General features: G+C 34.9%; 2 protein-coding genes across 6 annotated transcripts in view; one reads left to right on the top strand and one right to left on the bottom strand.

The window, feature by feature from the left end:
- Nucleotides 1-5,035, top strand: part of ptk2ba (protein tyrosine kinase 2 beta, a) — a 49,224-nt gene extending 44,189 nt beyond the window's left edge. For 3 of the 5 annotated variants that reach the window (XM_079633537.1, XM_079633538.1, XM_079633536.1), the window contains 3 exons: nucleotides 209-343; nucleotides 453-533; nucleotides 2,875-3,573. In XM_079633537.1, coding sequence (XP_079489663.1) covers nucleotides 209-343; nucleotides 453-533; nucleotides 2,875-3,090 — 432 coding nt within the window. In that variant the 3' untranslated portion in view covers nucleotides 3,091-3,573. Of the gene's footprint in view, nucleotides 1-208; nucleotides 344-452; nucleotides 534-2,874 lie in introns of all 5 variants that reach the window. The other 2 variants (XM_079633540.1, XM_079633539.1) reach the window with 1 other exon arrangement.
- Nucleotides 3,269-13,488, bottom strand: chrna2a (cholinergic receptor, nicotinic, alpha 2a (neuronal)). Its single transcript, XM_079633541.1, has 6 exons — nucleotides 13,330-13,488; nucleotides 11,453-11,604; nucleotides 11,133-11,177; nucleotides 9,875-9,984; nucleotides 6,735-7,794; nucleotides 3,269-4,767 (listed from the first exon to the last, which is right to left on the bottom strand). Exons 1-6 carry the CDS (start codon nucleotides 13,403-13,405, stop codon nucleotides 4,642-4,644), a joined length of 1,569 nt encoding a protein of 522 aa, XP_079489667.1. The 5' UTR covers nucleotides 13,406-13,488; the 3' UTR covers nucleotides 3,269-4,641.
- Between the last annotated feature and the right edge of the window lie 569 nt (nucleotides 13,489-14,057).

Below are 14,057 nucleotides of genomic sequence, written 5' to 3'. Positions count from 1 at the left end.
AGGGCTTAATATAAATAAAAGCTAAATAGAAATATTTAATAACAATAACAAAAACACAAAATGACTCAAATTAAAATTAAAAGTAACTCAAATAACACTGACATGGTTTAAACCACAATGCAATTTCTTCTGATAAAATCTTTATTAAAAACAATATTTGCAATGTTTTGCTACACATATTAACACCGATTGATTCTGACCATCATAGCCGGCTCCCACAGCAGAACTGGATCGCACAGATGACATGGTCTACAATAACGTCATGGAGATGGTGAAGGTCGTGGTACAGCTGAAGAACGATGTCAACACGTTACCAGCCTCAGAGTACGTCAATGTGGTGAAGGTAGGTCAACTTTGAATATCTTATTTCTGGTCATTTATGCTTCATGCTTAAGGTTTGGAGTTGTGTTTCTGTTTCTGTTTGACAAGGTCATTATTGTCTTATTTTGCAGTCGGTAGGAATGACGTTGCGCAGTCTGATCCGCAGTGTGGACGACATCCTCCCGTCTTTACATGACTCCATCAGAACGGAGGTAAAGGATTTAGAAAATATAGTGACTTCCCAGCTAACAGAGAACATTCTCAGAACGTTCTGGATTGGTACAAGTACAAGCGAACAGTCCTTCAGAAATGGTAATAGAGCATTCGGTAAAAGTTATCTGGTCTTTTTATTTTGTTCTGAAAATGTTAGCCCAAAAACATCATTTCAATTTTTATTCTCATAATTACAACTTTTTATCTGAAAATATGACGGGATGTCATCATTTTATTATTATGACATTTAATCTTATAATTATGACTTAGTATTTCATAATTTTGACTTTATATCATAATTATGACATTTAATCTTATAATTAGGAATTAGCATGCCGTAATTTTGACTTCAGCTGAAACTCGAAAAATTAGAATATCGTGCAAAAGTTAATTTCAGTAATTCAACTTAAAAGGTGAAACGTATATGTTATTATAGACTCATTACATGCAAAGTGCGATATTTCAAGCCTTTATTTGTTATAATTTTGATGATTATGACTTACAGCTTATAAAAACCCCAAATTCAAAATTAGAATATTGTGAAAAGGGTTTCATAAGCTATAAGCCATAATCATAAAAATTATAACAAATAAAGGCTTAAAATATCTCACTTTGCATGTAATGAGTCTATAATATATTAGTTTCACCTTTTAAGTTGAATCACTGAAATAAATTAACTTTTGCACGATATTAAAATTTTTCGAGTTTCACCTCTATATCATAATTACTTTTTATCTCATAATCTGACGGAATATCATAATTTTGACATTTTATCTTATAATTATGACATTTAATCTTATAATTAAGACTTAGTATATCATAATTTCGACTTTACCTCATAATTTTGACTTGTATTTATACATTCATGGAACGTTTTTTCGGAAATATTTTTGTTTCGGAAGATAGTAACGTTCTTATACTTTTTACAAAATGATCAAATTAAAGGGGTTGTACTGTATGGAAGAATTTCCATGTATTAATCTCTTTTTCTATTGCCAATGTGTGAACAGCTTGTAACGAAACCTTTCCCAACTTTATAGCTCGTCTATGAAAGCCTGTAGACTGATTTCTATGTGAAGGACTCGGGATGTTTTTGCCGTTTACGCTTGCTCCCAAGAGCCTCTCTTTCGTTCAATGACACATGAAATGAATGCTTATACACTGTTCAAGATAAAGAGCCATTCTGTACATGTTATGTGTGCATGAATGCGAGCACGAGCAAGAAGTTGCTGGCTGCAGTTCACTTAACAGCCACCGGTGTCGCTAAAAACAAGGGTTTCTGAATTCTACGTATAGCGCCTTTAAAGGGATAGTTCACTTTGAAATAAATTTTTGATATGTTTTAGCTTACCTCAAGGGCATCCAAGATGTAGGTGTCTTTGTTTCCACAGTTTTTTCAATTTTTATATTTTAGGGTCAAACCGTTGTTGTCTGACAGTCATATCATGAAGGTCTATGGGGTCCACCTCAAAGAGCATGCACAGAGAAGTCAAAATTAAACATGATTTAATGACTCGTAAATGTAAGTACACATTGATGGCCTAAGACACGAAACGAGCGGTTTGTGTGAGAAAACGAACAGTATTATGTCGTTTTTACCTCTTGTAACACAGTCACGTCCAAATACTCTGAGGGCGGGCGCTTCCTTCTGTGTGACGTGTACGCAGACTGGTGCATAGATATATATACACTAGATGTCGCATTAAAGACATTCGTTCCAATGAACTGCCGTAGCCAAGGCGATATCTAGTGTATACATCTATGCACCAGTCTGCGCACACGTCACACACCAGGATGCGCTCGCGCCCTCAGATCACTTTGGACGTGGCTGTGTTACAAGAGGTAAAAACGATATAAATACTGTTCGTTTTCTCACACAAACCGCTCGTTTCGTGTCTTAGGCCATCAATGTGTACTTACATTTACGAGTCATTAAGTCATGTTTAATTTGGACTTCTCTGTGCATGCTCTTTGAGGTGGACCCCATAGACCTGCATGATATGACCGTCAGACAACAACGGTTTGACCTAAAAATATCAAAATTTAAAATACTGTGGAAACAAAGACACCTACATCTTGGATGCCCTTGAGGTAAGCTAAAACATATCAAAAATTAATTTCAAAGTGAACTATCCCTTTAACTTTACATTTTTAACTTTCAGAGAACATCCAGAAAATAAAGTTTTTACAACTTAATGGGAACATTAGCAAAACGTTCATTGAAAATGTTTTGTTAGCTGGGTTAGTGAGCTATTTTTAACGAAACCTCATAGATGGTTTTACCCAGAATGCACTTAAATGCAGTATAAAATACTGTTCTGGCTCCTCTCTGCTCCTCAGATTGAAGGAACTCAGAAGCTGCTGAATAAAGATCTGGCCGAGCTGATAAGTAAGATGCGTCTGGCTCAGCAGAACGCCGTCACGTCTCTGAAGGACGAGTGTAAGAAACAGATGCTGACGGCCGCTCACACGCTGGCCATGGACTCCAAGAACCTCCTGGACGCTGTGGACCAGGCCAGAGTACGAGCCAATATAGCCAAATCCGCCACACCCTAGACCTGATCCCTGAGTGGATGTCAAACGGGGGGTTTTATCCAATGTGAAAGCTAGAGGATGAATTTCATTGTAAATGACCTGGCACATCTCGCTTTATTTATGCTTTCGAAAGGTAATGAAAGCAGTGCTTTCCATGTTGAATGTTTTCAGATATATTTTCACAAATGTACGATTGTAATCTGCAGAGTTTGGGGAAGGAAATAAATACAGACGTTTTGCAGTTTTGTCATTTCAGAGCATTAACTTATTTAATCCTCTAAACTTTACACATATGTTTAATAAACATCAATACAATTAGCATTTCTATAAAGTACAACTGATTTAGAATCACAAAAGTACAGTTTTCATTGCCTCCAGAAATTCAGACTTAAATTAAAAATCCAATTTGTAATATATTTCAAATAATTGAAAGTTCACTTTTTAATTTGTTTCATGTAGATAGGATCAATTAAATATTGTAATAAATCTTTTACCTTAATGTTTAACGTTTTTGCCCTTGATCAAATTACCTTTTTAATTATTTCAATTGAATTGTTCATTTATATCTCATTTTATGAAATTATTATAATCATGACTTAGTATGTTTTTTAATTTTTACTTTATCATAAGTATGACATTTCATCTTTTAATTATGATTTAGTATATCATAATTTCAATTGAATTGTTTATTTCTGTGTTTTCATGATAGTGGGAGTTCTCAATCATCAGCAGAGGGCGACAGCGCTCATGTCGTCTCATTTATCATTAGTCTGTCAGGGACTTTTTTCTCAACTGTAAAATAGAGCCATTAAGGGATATGACTGGCAGATAGTCTCACTTACATTAATTATGAAGTCAAACGGAGACATTTTAATGTCACGATTCATTCTCGATTTCGGCAGATAAAGCCAGATCCTAGTTTGGCTTCAATTGCTCTTCATGTTACTTCAAAATAGTGTTTTAGTTCAGTTGGACGAGCAGAATTTCAAATAGTAAATGTCATTTTTCCTCCCAGGTCCCATTTGACCCGCATGGACCACAGACCCGTCTTGCGTAATTACACGACCTTCCCAATATCAAAAGCATTGTGTTTTCAAAGACTTCAAAAAAAAAGTTCTAAATAAATAGTTGCCTTCTGACCTTGGAGATAATTGCTGTTGAAAGCGGCACGAAATGCAATCTACGATTCGTTGAACAGTTGGATAAAGGGTAAAGAGTGAACTGAATTGAACTGCCACCCATCAGGGTCACATACGCGTTTGCCTCTTTCCCAAAGGTTAATTTTGCATATTGCGGCGGTGACGGCCCCGCTCTTTATGCATGGAAACGGCAGGACTCGGGTGCAGTTTGATAGTGCTAAATGTCAGGGCATTCAGTGTTTTCTGCATTGTAACAATGAATTGTGTCCTCAAATATTCCCTGAACAGGCGGATATCTTACATCAAAGGAAGAGAGGAAAAAAACGACCTTTTATATATATTACAATGTTTTCCATCTTTCTAATGGTCCCTGTAAAAGGCCTTGGCTTCAAGTGTTTGTCCGAGCTCTTGATGTTGGTGTGTATCACGGCTCTTAGATCATTCCTGATATCCAGGGAGGTAAGAAGAGGCCGACCGTCCCCAGCAGGCACACGATGATGAACATCCACAGAAAGATGCGATCAATCACCATTCCCACGTATTTCCAGTCCTCCTTGACCTGTCAAAAAGCAAACACAGTGCGGTTCAAAAGTGCTCAGAGCAGGAAGACTGGACAGTGTAACGAGGTCAGTGGAGGCACATCTGTTTATCTGCTGGAGAAACAATATTCACACTAAGGGCTTTGCTCTTTTTCAATCAGCCTGTTTACACTTTGGACTTTTGTTTTTATGAGGGCACTGCTTTTATTGTCAACATTTTTGTCGTAACTGCAATTTTATCTCTAGTAACTGCAACGATATCTATAAATCAAGACTATATCTCACTATTACAACTTTTTCTTTCTTTATTTTATTACTTTATTTCTCATAAGTGCAACTTTATATCGGACTTTGTTTCTTATTTTAAACCTAATCTCTTTTTTTGTCTTATAATTATGACTTTGGATGTCGTAATTTTGACACTGTCATAATTTAAACTTTTTATCTCATAATATAACCTAGGACATCATAATTTTGACATTTGATCTCATATTTATTACTTTTTATCTCATTATGACTTTTTGTGTCATAATTGTGACATTTTTATCTCTAAATTATATTTAAGATGTCATAATTATGACATCCCATGATTTTAACTATTTTATCAATTTAAACTAAGTCATAATAACAACTTTTTATCTCATATGACTTTTGAGGCATTTTATCCTAATTATAACATTTAATCTTAAAATGCTGACTTGGTGTATCCATCAACTTTTCTCATTTTGACTATATTATGACTTATGTCGTACTTTTCACATTTTATCACAGTTATAACATTTTATCTTATTATGATTTAGTATATCATAATTTCGACTAACTCAATTTTGACGTCAATTTCCAATTTTTTTACTAAATTATAATCATGAATTAGTATGTTGTAATTTTCACATAATTATGACATTCAATCTTATTATTATTATTTAGTATATCATAATTTCGACTTTCTCATAATTTAGACATCTCAATTTCCAATTGTATCTAATTTAATGACTTTTTATATTATGCTTATGACTTAGTATGTTGTACCGTAATTTTGATATCATAATTATGACTTTTTTATCTCATAATATGATGCGATGTCATAATTTTGATGTTTGATCATAATTACGACATTTAATCTTATAATTAGGATTTAGCATGTCGTAATTTTGACTATATCATAATTATGGCATCATAATTTAAACTTTTTATCTCATAATGACAACCTTTTATCTCATAATATGACGGTATGTCATAATTTTGACATTTTATCTCATATTATGACATTTAATCTTATAAGTATGACTTAGTATATCATAATTTCGACTATCTCATCATTTTGATGTCAATTTCCAATTTTCTCTTTTTTTTTACTAAATTATAATCATGAATTAGTATGTTGTAATTTTCACTTTTTATCATAATTATGACATTTAATATTAATATTATTATTATAATTTAGTATATCATAATTTCGACTTTCTCATAATTTTGACATCTCAATTTCCAATTGTATCTAATTTGATGACCTTTTATATTATAATTATGGCTAAGTATGTTGTAATTTTGATATCATAATTATGATTTTTTTTTATCTCATAATATGATGGGATGTCATAATTTTGATGTTTTATCATAATTACGACATTTCATTTTAGAATTATGATTTAGCATGTTGTAATTTCAACTTTTTATCTCATAATTACAACCTTTTATCTGACTCATAGTATGACAGGATGTCATAATTTTGACATTTTATCTCATAATTGTGGCATTTCATCTTATAAGTATGACTTAGTACATCATAATCTCGACTTTATCTCATAACTTTGTCATGTCAATTTCCAATTTTATCTCATTTTATGGCTTTTTATCTATACATTTATAAATAGACTTTATATCTATAATTACGACTTTCTATTATGATTCACGCGCGTCTGATTTTTTCTTATGTGTCATAAAGGGGCTTCCACAATCCCTCAAGTCTGCATGACTGAAGACTCACTGAAAAGTCTTCATTCTCCGCGTGCAGGTGATCAGCGATGTAGCGCACCCCATCCAGGGCCTTCAGGACACACGGTGAGAAGCTGGGGCCGGGGTCTGACACGAGGTTCGTGAGCTTCGCTGGACGCTGGCACAGGTTCATCACGTGCCCTAACTGCCGGAGCTCGTACTTCTGGAGTAGAGGCTCCGAGTCGGACAGAAGCAGAGACGTGGCGGATGGGGACGAGATGGACGTGGATATCCCCATCCCCACCCCGAACCCCACGTCCTGGCGGTCCTGCCCGTCCACGTCGCTCTCCTGCTGAAGCCAGCTTTTAGATGTGCCGAGGTTGGCTTTGCTGCGGTGCTTCAGCTCGGGTTCTGGGCGTCTCATGAAGAGCCAGCGGGGAATGAGGTCCAGGAACACCGAATGAACCCAACTGGGCATTTTATGGGTGCTGGGCGATCGATGGTGCACATTGAGCACAAAAACGGTGATGACTATGGAGAGGGTGACAAATATCATGGTGAAGAGCAGGTACTCTCCGATGAGAGGAATGACCAGAGACGTCGAGGGAATGATTTCAGTGATGAGCAATAGGAAAACGGTGAGGGAGAGGAGGACGGAAATACACAACGTGATCTTTTCTCCACAGTCCGATGGCAGGTAAAACACCAGCACGGTCAAACAGGAAATCAGCAAGCAGGGGATGATGAGGTTGATGGTGTAGAAGAGAGGCAGGCGGCGGATGATGAAGAAGTAGGTGATGTCCGGGTAGATCTCGTGACAACAGTCGTATTTCTTGGTGTTGTAGGTTCCCACGGCGTTGACGATTGCCCATTCGCCACTCTCCCAGTAGTCCTTCAAGTCCACGGTGTTCTCGATCTGCTCCAGGTCAATCTTGGCCTTGTCGTAGGTCCAGGAGCCGAACTTCATCTTGCAGTTCTGTTGGTCGAACGGGAAGAAGGTGACGTCGATGCTGCAGGAGCTCTTGTAGATGGCGGGAGGAACCCAGCTCACCCTTCCCGTGTGGAACAGGTGCGCTTTGGTCATGTGGGTCACTGCGAACTCGCCATCCGCACTGTACACAAAACCACACCAGTTTACACTACTGCTCAAGAGCTGGGGGACTTTACAATAGGGTTCATTAGTTAACATTAGTTATGTGTTAACTAACATGAGCAATACATTTGTTACTATATTAGTTCATGTTAGTTAATGAAAATACAGTTCATTGTTTGTTCATGTTAGTTCACAGTGCATTAACTAATGTTAACAAATACAACCTTTGATTTTAATAATGTATTTGTAAATGAATATTAGATTATTTAAATGCTGTAGATGTATTGTTCATTCTTAGTTCATGTTAACTTGTAAAGTGTTATTTACTTTTTTTTCACTAAGGCGGACATTTATTTGATAAAAAATTCAGTAAAACCAGAAATATTGTGAAAAATGATTTCAATGTGACATAACCGTTTTCTATTTTTGATTATATTTTAAAATGTAGTTTTTTCCTGTGATCAAAGCAGAATTTTCCGCATCATTACATCATCTTTGATCCTTCAGAAATCAATCTACCGGTAATGTGCTGATTTGATACTCAATGTAAAAATGTATACCTTATGTTTCATTTTTTCAGGATTCCTTGATGAATAAGAAGTACAAAAGAACAGCATTTATTTTAAATAGAAATATTTTGTAACATTATTAGTGTCTTGGCTGTCACTTTTGACCAATTTAATCATTGCCGAGTAAAAGAAACGATCTAAGTCTCAGCAAAAGAAAGAAAGAAAGAAAGAAAGAAAGAAAGAAAGAAAGAAAGAAAGAAAGAAAGAAAGAAAGAAAGAAAGAAAGAAAGAAAGAAAATTGCATGTTGGATTAAAAGGGCCATAAAAACTTAAAGGGGTGGTGTAATGCCCTTTTCTATAAGATAAGTCTATAAAATAGTTCATAAAATAAGTCTCTGATGTCCCCAGAGTGTGTGTGTGAAGTTTCAGCTCAAAATACCCCACAGATATTTTTATATAGCATGTTAAAATTGTCACTTTTTGAGGGTGATCAAAAACACACCGTTTTGTGTCTGTTCCTTTAAATGCAAATGAGTGCAGCTCCCGGCACAGGGGGCGGAGCTACAACAGCTTGCACTAACTGTGCACAATTTAAAAAACTTTTAGCCTTTTATATTCAAACCAGAGTCAGACAATGATGGAGAGACTCAAGAAGAAGTGGCATGTAGAAGCAACAGGACATTTCTAAATGGTCAGTTGATTAATGTATTATGTGTACAGTAGTTATCTTCTAGTCATTGATTAGCTATAAATGTTGTTCAGGGGGCGGTTTATGTAAATTCTAGGGTTGGTGATGTCACTAGCCTGGGAGGAATGACGTGTAGTCCCTACCAGCCGTTTGTTGTAGTCCTTAAAAAGCAATTTCTTTGAACTTTGAGCGTTGTAACTTTGCAGATGTTATTTATGCTCAAACAGCAACATTACACACTAACTAAAGTTAGAAAAGTGAAATCATAATCAACCACCCCTTTAAATATCTGTTAACATTATAAATGAGCCACAGAAAGTACGATATGAGCCTTTTAAAAGTGCTTTCTTTAAAATATGGATGAATTAGGAAGTGTCTTTGATGTATCTGGGGTAGAAACTTTCTTTATGCCTCTAGGAAGATGTTCCATGACAATTGCAATAATTACTTCAAATATCTACATCAATTTTTTTTAGCGTTTGCTCCAGGCCTGATGATGCAAGAGCACCTCAATTTCTGTCTGTCGAGATCAAATTTGCCTCCTAGATAAAAACAGACCTGGTGTTTCCAAAAATAGACAATAGTCATTTGACATTTTATTAGGAGATTAAAACATGCACCTTTTTTTAATCAACTACAGCAGTGCTTAACATCTTATTTCACGCCATGTCTGTTTAATTTCACATATTAACGTTACAGAAACACCAGAGCGCTGGATCTAAGGGCTACAGATATTAATAGAGCCATTAAGACATGGACCACCCTCTTTCTTCTAGTTTTAACAGGACACTGTTAGTTGAACCGTAACCTTTAATGTCCGAATACCCAGGACCACCTCGACTAATCTTCCTGCATATGTCATGTGTGTCACAAAATTTTTAGAAATATACATAATTACTTACTTATTGTATAAGACGATGTCAGGGACCCAAATCATCTCTGACGGGACTCTAATAGACGTCACATTATCGAACTCTGAGGGGTTCCAGCGCAGTTTATAATCGTTCCATTCCTGCAGGATCCAAAGCATGTTATCAGTGGTTGCTTTCCCTGGGAATCAAACCCATGATCTTGGCACTTCTGTGCTTCACTGTTTGAGTTACAGGGAGGGTCATTTGAGCTACTAAAAAGGCTAAGAGTTAACTAATGTTAACAAGTAAAACCTTATTATAAAGAGTTACCATAATTACTATATATGTCCAACTTTATATTTAAAATTATTTTAAAGAAAGTGCATTTATTGATGTGTTGATTTTGCAAAGTGAGGTCAAGTCACATGCCGCCTTATTAGCATGCGATTCTTCAAAATTCAAAAATGGTTATTTAACATAACCACCTGTTCATCAGTTACTTGATTAAATTTTGACTTTTTATCATAGTTATGACATTTAATCTTACAAATTACAATGATTTAGTATATCATAATTTCGACTTTTTCATTATTTTTTATTTTGACGTGTATGTATGTAATTTTGACGTTGTATCACAATTATGACTTGTCATAATTTCAACTTTTTATCTCATAATTATTTTTTTTATCTCATAATATGATGGGATGTTATCATTTGGATGTTTTATCATAATTATGACATTTAATCTTATAATTACGATTTAATATGTTGTAATTTTGACTTTATATCACAATTATGACTTGTCATAATTTCAACTTTTTATCTCATAATTCTTTTTTATCTCATAATTTGATGGGATATCATCATTTTGATGTTTTATCATAATTATGACATTTAATATTATAATTACGACTTTGTATGTTGTAATTTTGACTTTATATCATAATTATGACATCATAATTTCAACTTTTTATCTCATAATATGACGGGATGTCATAATTTGAACATTTTATCTCATAATTATGACATTTAATCTTAGAATTATGACTTGGTATATCATCACTCTAAAAAATGCTGGGTTGTTTCAACCCAAATTTGGGTCAAATATGGACAATTTTTTTTATTAAAAATGTTAACCCAACTGTTGGGTTAGTCCATATTTGACCCAGATTTGGGTTAAAACAACCCAGAATTTTTTAGAGTTTATCTCATAATTTTGACTTATCGATTTACGATTTTATCTCATTTTATGACTTTTTATCTCATAATTATGACTATAACAGACTATAATTATGATTATGACGGTCACCTGTTTCAGCCAAACGTTTGTCGTCATCATTTGATTCTTCTCATCCTGTAGAATATCAGAGGATGAAGTTAGCATCAAAATTCGGTCTGGTAGATGGATAAATCCCACAGACTTCCATTAAAGTGGGACTCGAGCCATTCCTGGAGTCCCTAGCAACCGCACATTTCCATCAGAATATGTGAAGCTCTTGTTAACGGTAAATATGGCCAAAAATGACTTGCATTTGTAAGATGGTCTTCGTGCATTGATGCTTTAAATTTGCCACTCATCACGACCGAGACAAGATTCAAGCAGAGAAAACATGCAAAATATCAACTTACCACATCAATAAGCTGGGCGATCGAGAGGCCAAACTTGACGATGACAACATCACTGATGTTCTGCACAGGTCTGGACCACTTATTGTAACCGAGGAAGAGTTTCTTAAAGAGTTTGTCTTCTGCATGCGCATGGATCCAACCATCTGATAGCGCTGCAAGAGACATTCATAGACAGAGAGAGAGATTCCTCAAGATCTTGATCATGCACTTTATTTTATTAGTGATAACTGATTCATTCAGCTCTGTAATAGATTAGAAAGTGTCTGATAAATGTGTTGGAAAGGTTCTGTGGAGGATGAGATGAGCAACACTGAATAGGCTGAAGTTGTGGCTGGGTAAAAGAAAAGACTGGCCGAGCAGAGCCGCCTCCTCGCTGTAATTACTGTTTGTTCCTTAATCACTGCAGTCAGCTCGAATTAATCCAGCCGGCCAGTGATTTGTGATGTGTGTGTTTTTTCTTAGTACAGAGGGTGGAAACTTCATATTAGAGTCTAAATGGAAAGAAGAGTGAAGTCACACATGGACAGGAAACAATGCAATGCAAACACACATGTATTGAATGGTAAATACCACAAGGTAAAAAAAAAAGAGAGAATATAATCTAAATAATATCAATAATCTGAAAACGCCTCTTTGTTGCATTCATTTGAAAAAAATTATAATAATAATTTCCGAATTTCTATTCCCACTGGATATGCATATACAGATTTTTAGCTTGTTAATTTTTTTCCCCCTATGGACAGAATTAAGGTGAGAAACTAAAAAACTAAAAAAATAAATCATGCACCCGTCAAATTTTGAGATTTTATGCTGCTTCTTTTTTTGGACTGGTTGAAAGAAAACATCCAAAATACACTTTTAAGCGTATCTTTTAGAGCACTCTATCTATTTGCGTCTGAAGATTTCAATTGCAATATCATTAAAGGCTGTTTTCTCAAAAAAATAAAAAAAAATAAAAAACATTTCTCCTGCAATAAGCCAGAAATCTCCACTTCAGCAGCTTTTAGACACCAAATGTTCGTTTTTATTCATTGGCTGAAGGTTTTTTACATATGGGGTTTGTTCATAATTAGCCTGATTTTATACATTTAATACCTAAACAAAATAGTAATTTTTTTTCTGGCTGTTGACAGTATTTTGACTCTAATATGTCGATATGTCAACAACAACTGACTTCATCCAATGTTCAGATTTTATTCTAGAAATGTATGCAAATGAGTGCATATTTAATTAGATAACACCTCAATTGCATATTTAAACATAACATTACAGAAAACTTATAATACATTTTTTTTTTTGCAATGCGTAATCAATCATCTGGGGAAGTATGGTGATATCTATTAGTGTTTAAAAAAACAAAAAACATTTTATTACCCTATTCACATAGGGTGTCTTGTCTTAAAATATGCTAGCCTATATGTTGACTGTTGTACAAAAAAAAAACATGTTTAAATGTTATTATGCATTTCAAGCCCATCATCCACAGATTGCCAAAGACATGTTCGTTAGTCCTAACCCCATCCATAACAAATGACCCTAAAATCAGAGGGAAGTGACAGGTAAATAACACTGATGTAGAATCACATAACCATGACTGTAAGCCTAGACTTCACATAATCTGTAAACTTGTCCCTCAAATCTGATTGGTTGATTGATGACAAAGATGTTGATCCAGGAACATGTTGCATTTGGTGAATTCAGATACACTAACACTCAATACTTCATCTAAAACTTTCTGATAGCATTACATTGTAGGCTACGTGTTTCATATACAAATACAAATTATTTTAAATACATAGGCTACACATGATGAACTAGCCTCGATTTCCATATTTTTAGATATTTTTAGCTCCAGTAAAAAAAATAAGTGCACTTACCAGGTTTAACGTGTTCCACAATAAGAAAGAGCAGCCACAAACTCTTCAAAAATAATTTGAAATGATTTTGCCCCATATCAACAGTCAGAAGTCCGCTAGTGACTGGTCATGCTGGATGTGATGAATGAGCGCGCAGTGTTTGCTCGTGCACAGACTCGCACTGACGGACTGCGAGCCAATGATGACGCTGTGCGGCTCCAGTGGGAGGGGTGGACACGGGGAAACAACTGCACGTGCAAAGCCCTCAATCATTACACTATTAAATAATGCAGTGAGTAAGTAAATATTAACTTGACACAATTTGTTTTAGGTTTAGCCAATGTCGCGAAAAATATTTACCTAACCCGTGAGAAGAGCGTCTGATCAGCTTCCGTTTAACCAAACCTTTTTGCTTCTTGATATTGCAAACTGTTACTTGTTATCATGTTATTTTAATCTATTAATTATCGTATATATTTTAAAACACTTTATTTTACAGTGTCATTGTTATACATGTTACATGCCTATTACTAGCTTAATAAATAATGCATAACCAACCCCTTACCCCATAGTTCATTATTACACTATGTACTTAAATGTATAATTACACTGTAATACTGACACCTTAAAATAAAGTGTAACCATTTTAATATGAAACAATATTCGGTAATTACAAACATTTGACAAAGTTTGCGATTACAACTTTGTTTTGACATTTTGATTTGATCCCTTTCTACTATATCAAATAG

This window comes from Phoxinus phoxinus, assembly GCF_949152265.1.
Source record: "Phoxinus phoxinus genome assembly, chromosome: 13".
Classification (NCBI taxonomy): Eukaryota; Metazoa; Chordata; class Actinopteri; order Cypriniformes; family Leuciscidae; genus Phoxinus; species Phoxinus phoxinus.
This window is presented reverse-complemented; position numbering and strand designations above follow the sequence as displayed.

Bases quoted from the DNA above. Each gene is read 5' to 3' on its own strand.
- chrna2a (XM_079633541.1), bottom strand. From the start codon at position 13,405: ATGGGGCAAAATCATTTCAAATTATTTTTGAAGAGTTTGTGGCTGCTC. The intron at 11,605-13,329 runs GTAAGTGCACTT...TGTCTCTTGCAG, and splicing joins TGTGGAACACGTTAAACCTG to CGCTATCAGATGGTTGGATC. The intron at 9,985-11,132 runs GTGACCGTCATA...TGGATCCTGCAG, and splicing joins CAAACGTTTGGCTGAAACAG to GAATGGAACGATTATAAACT.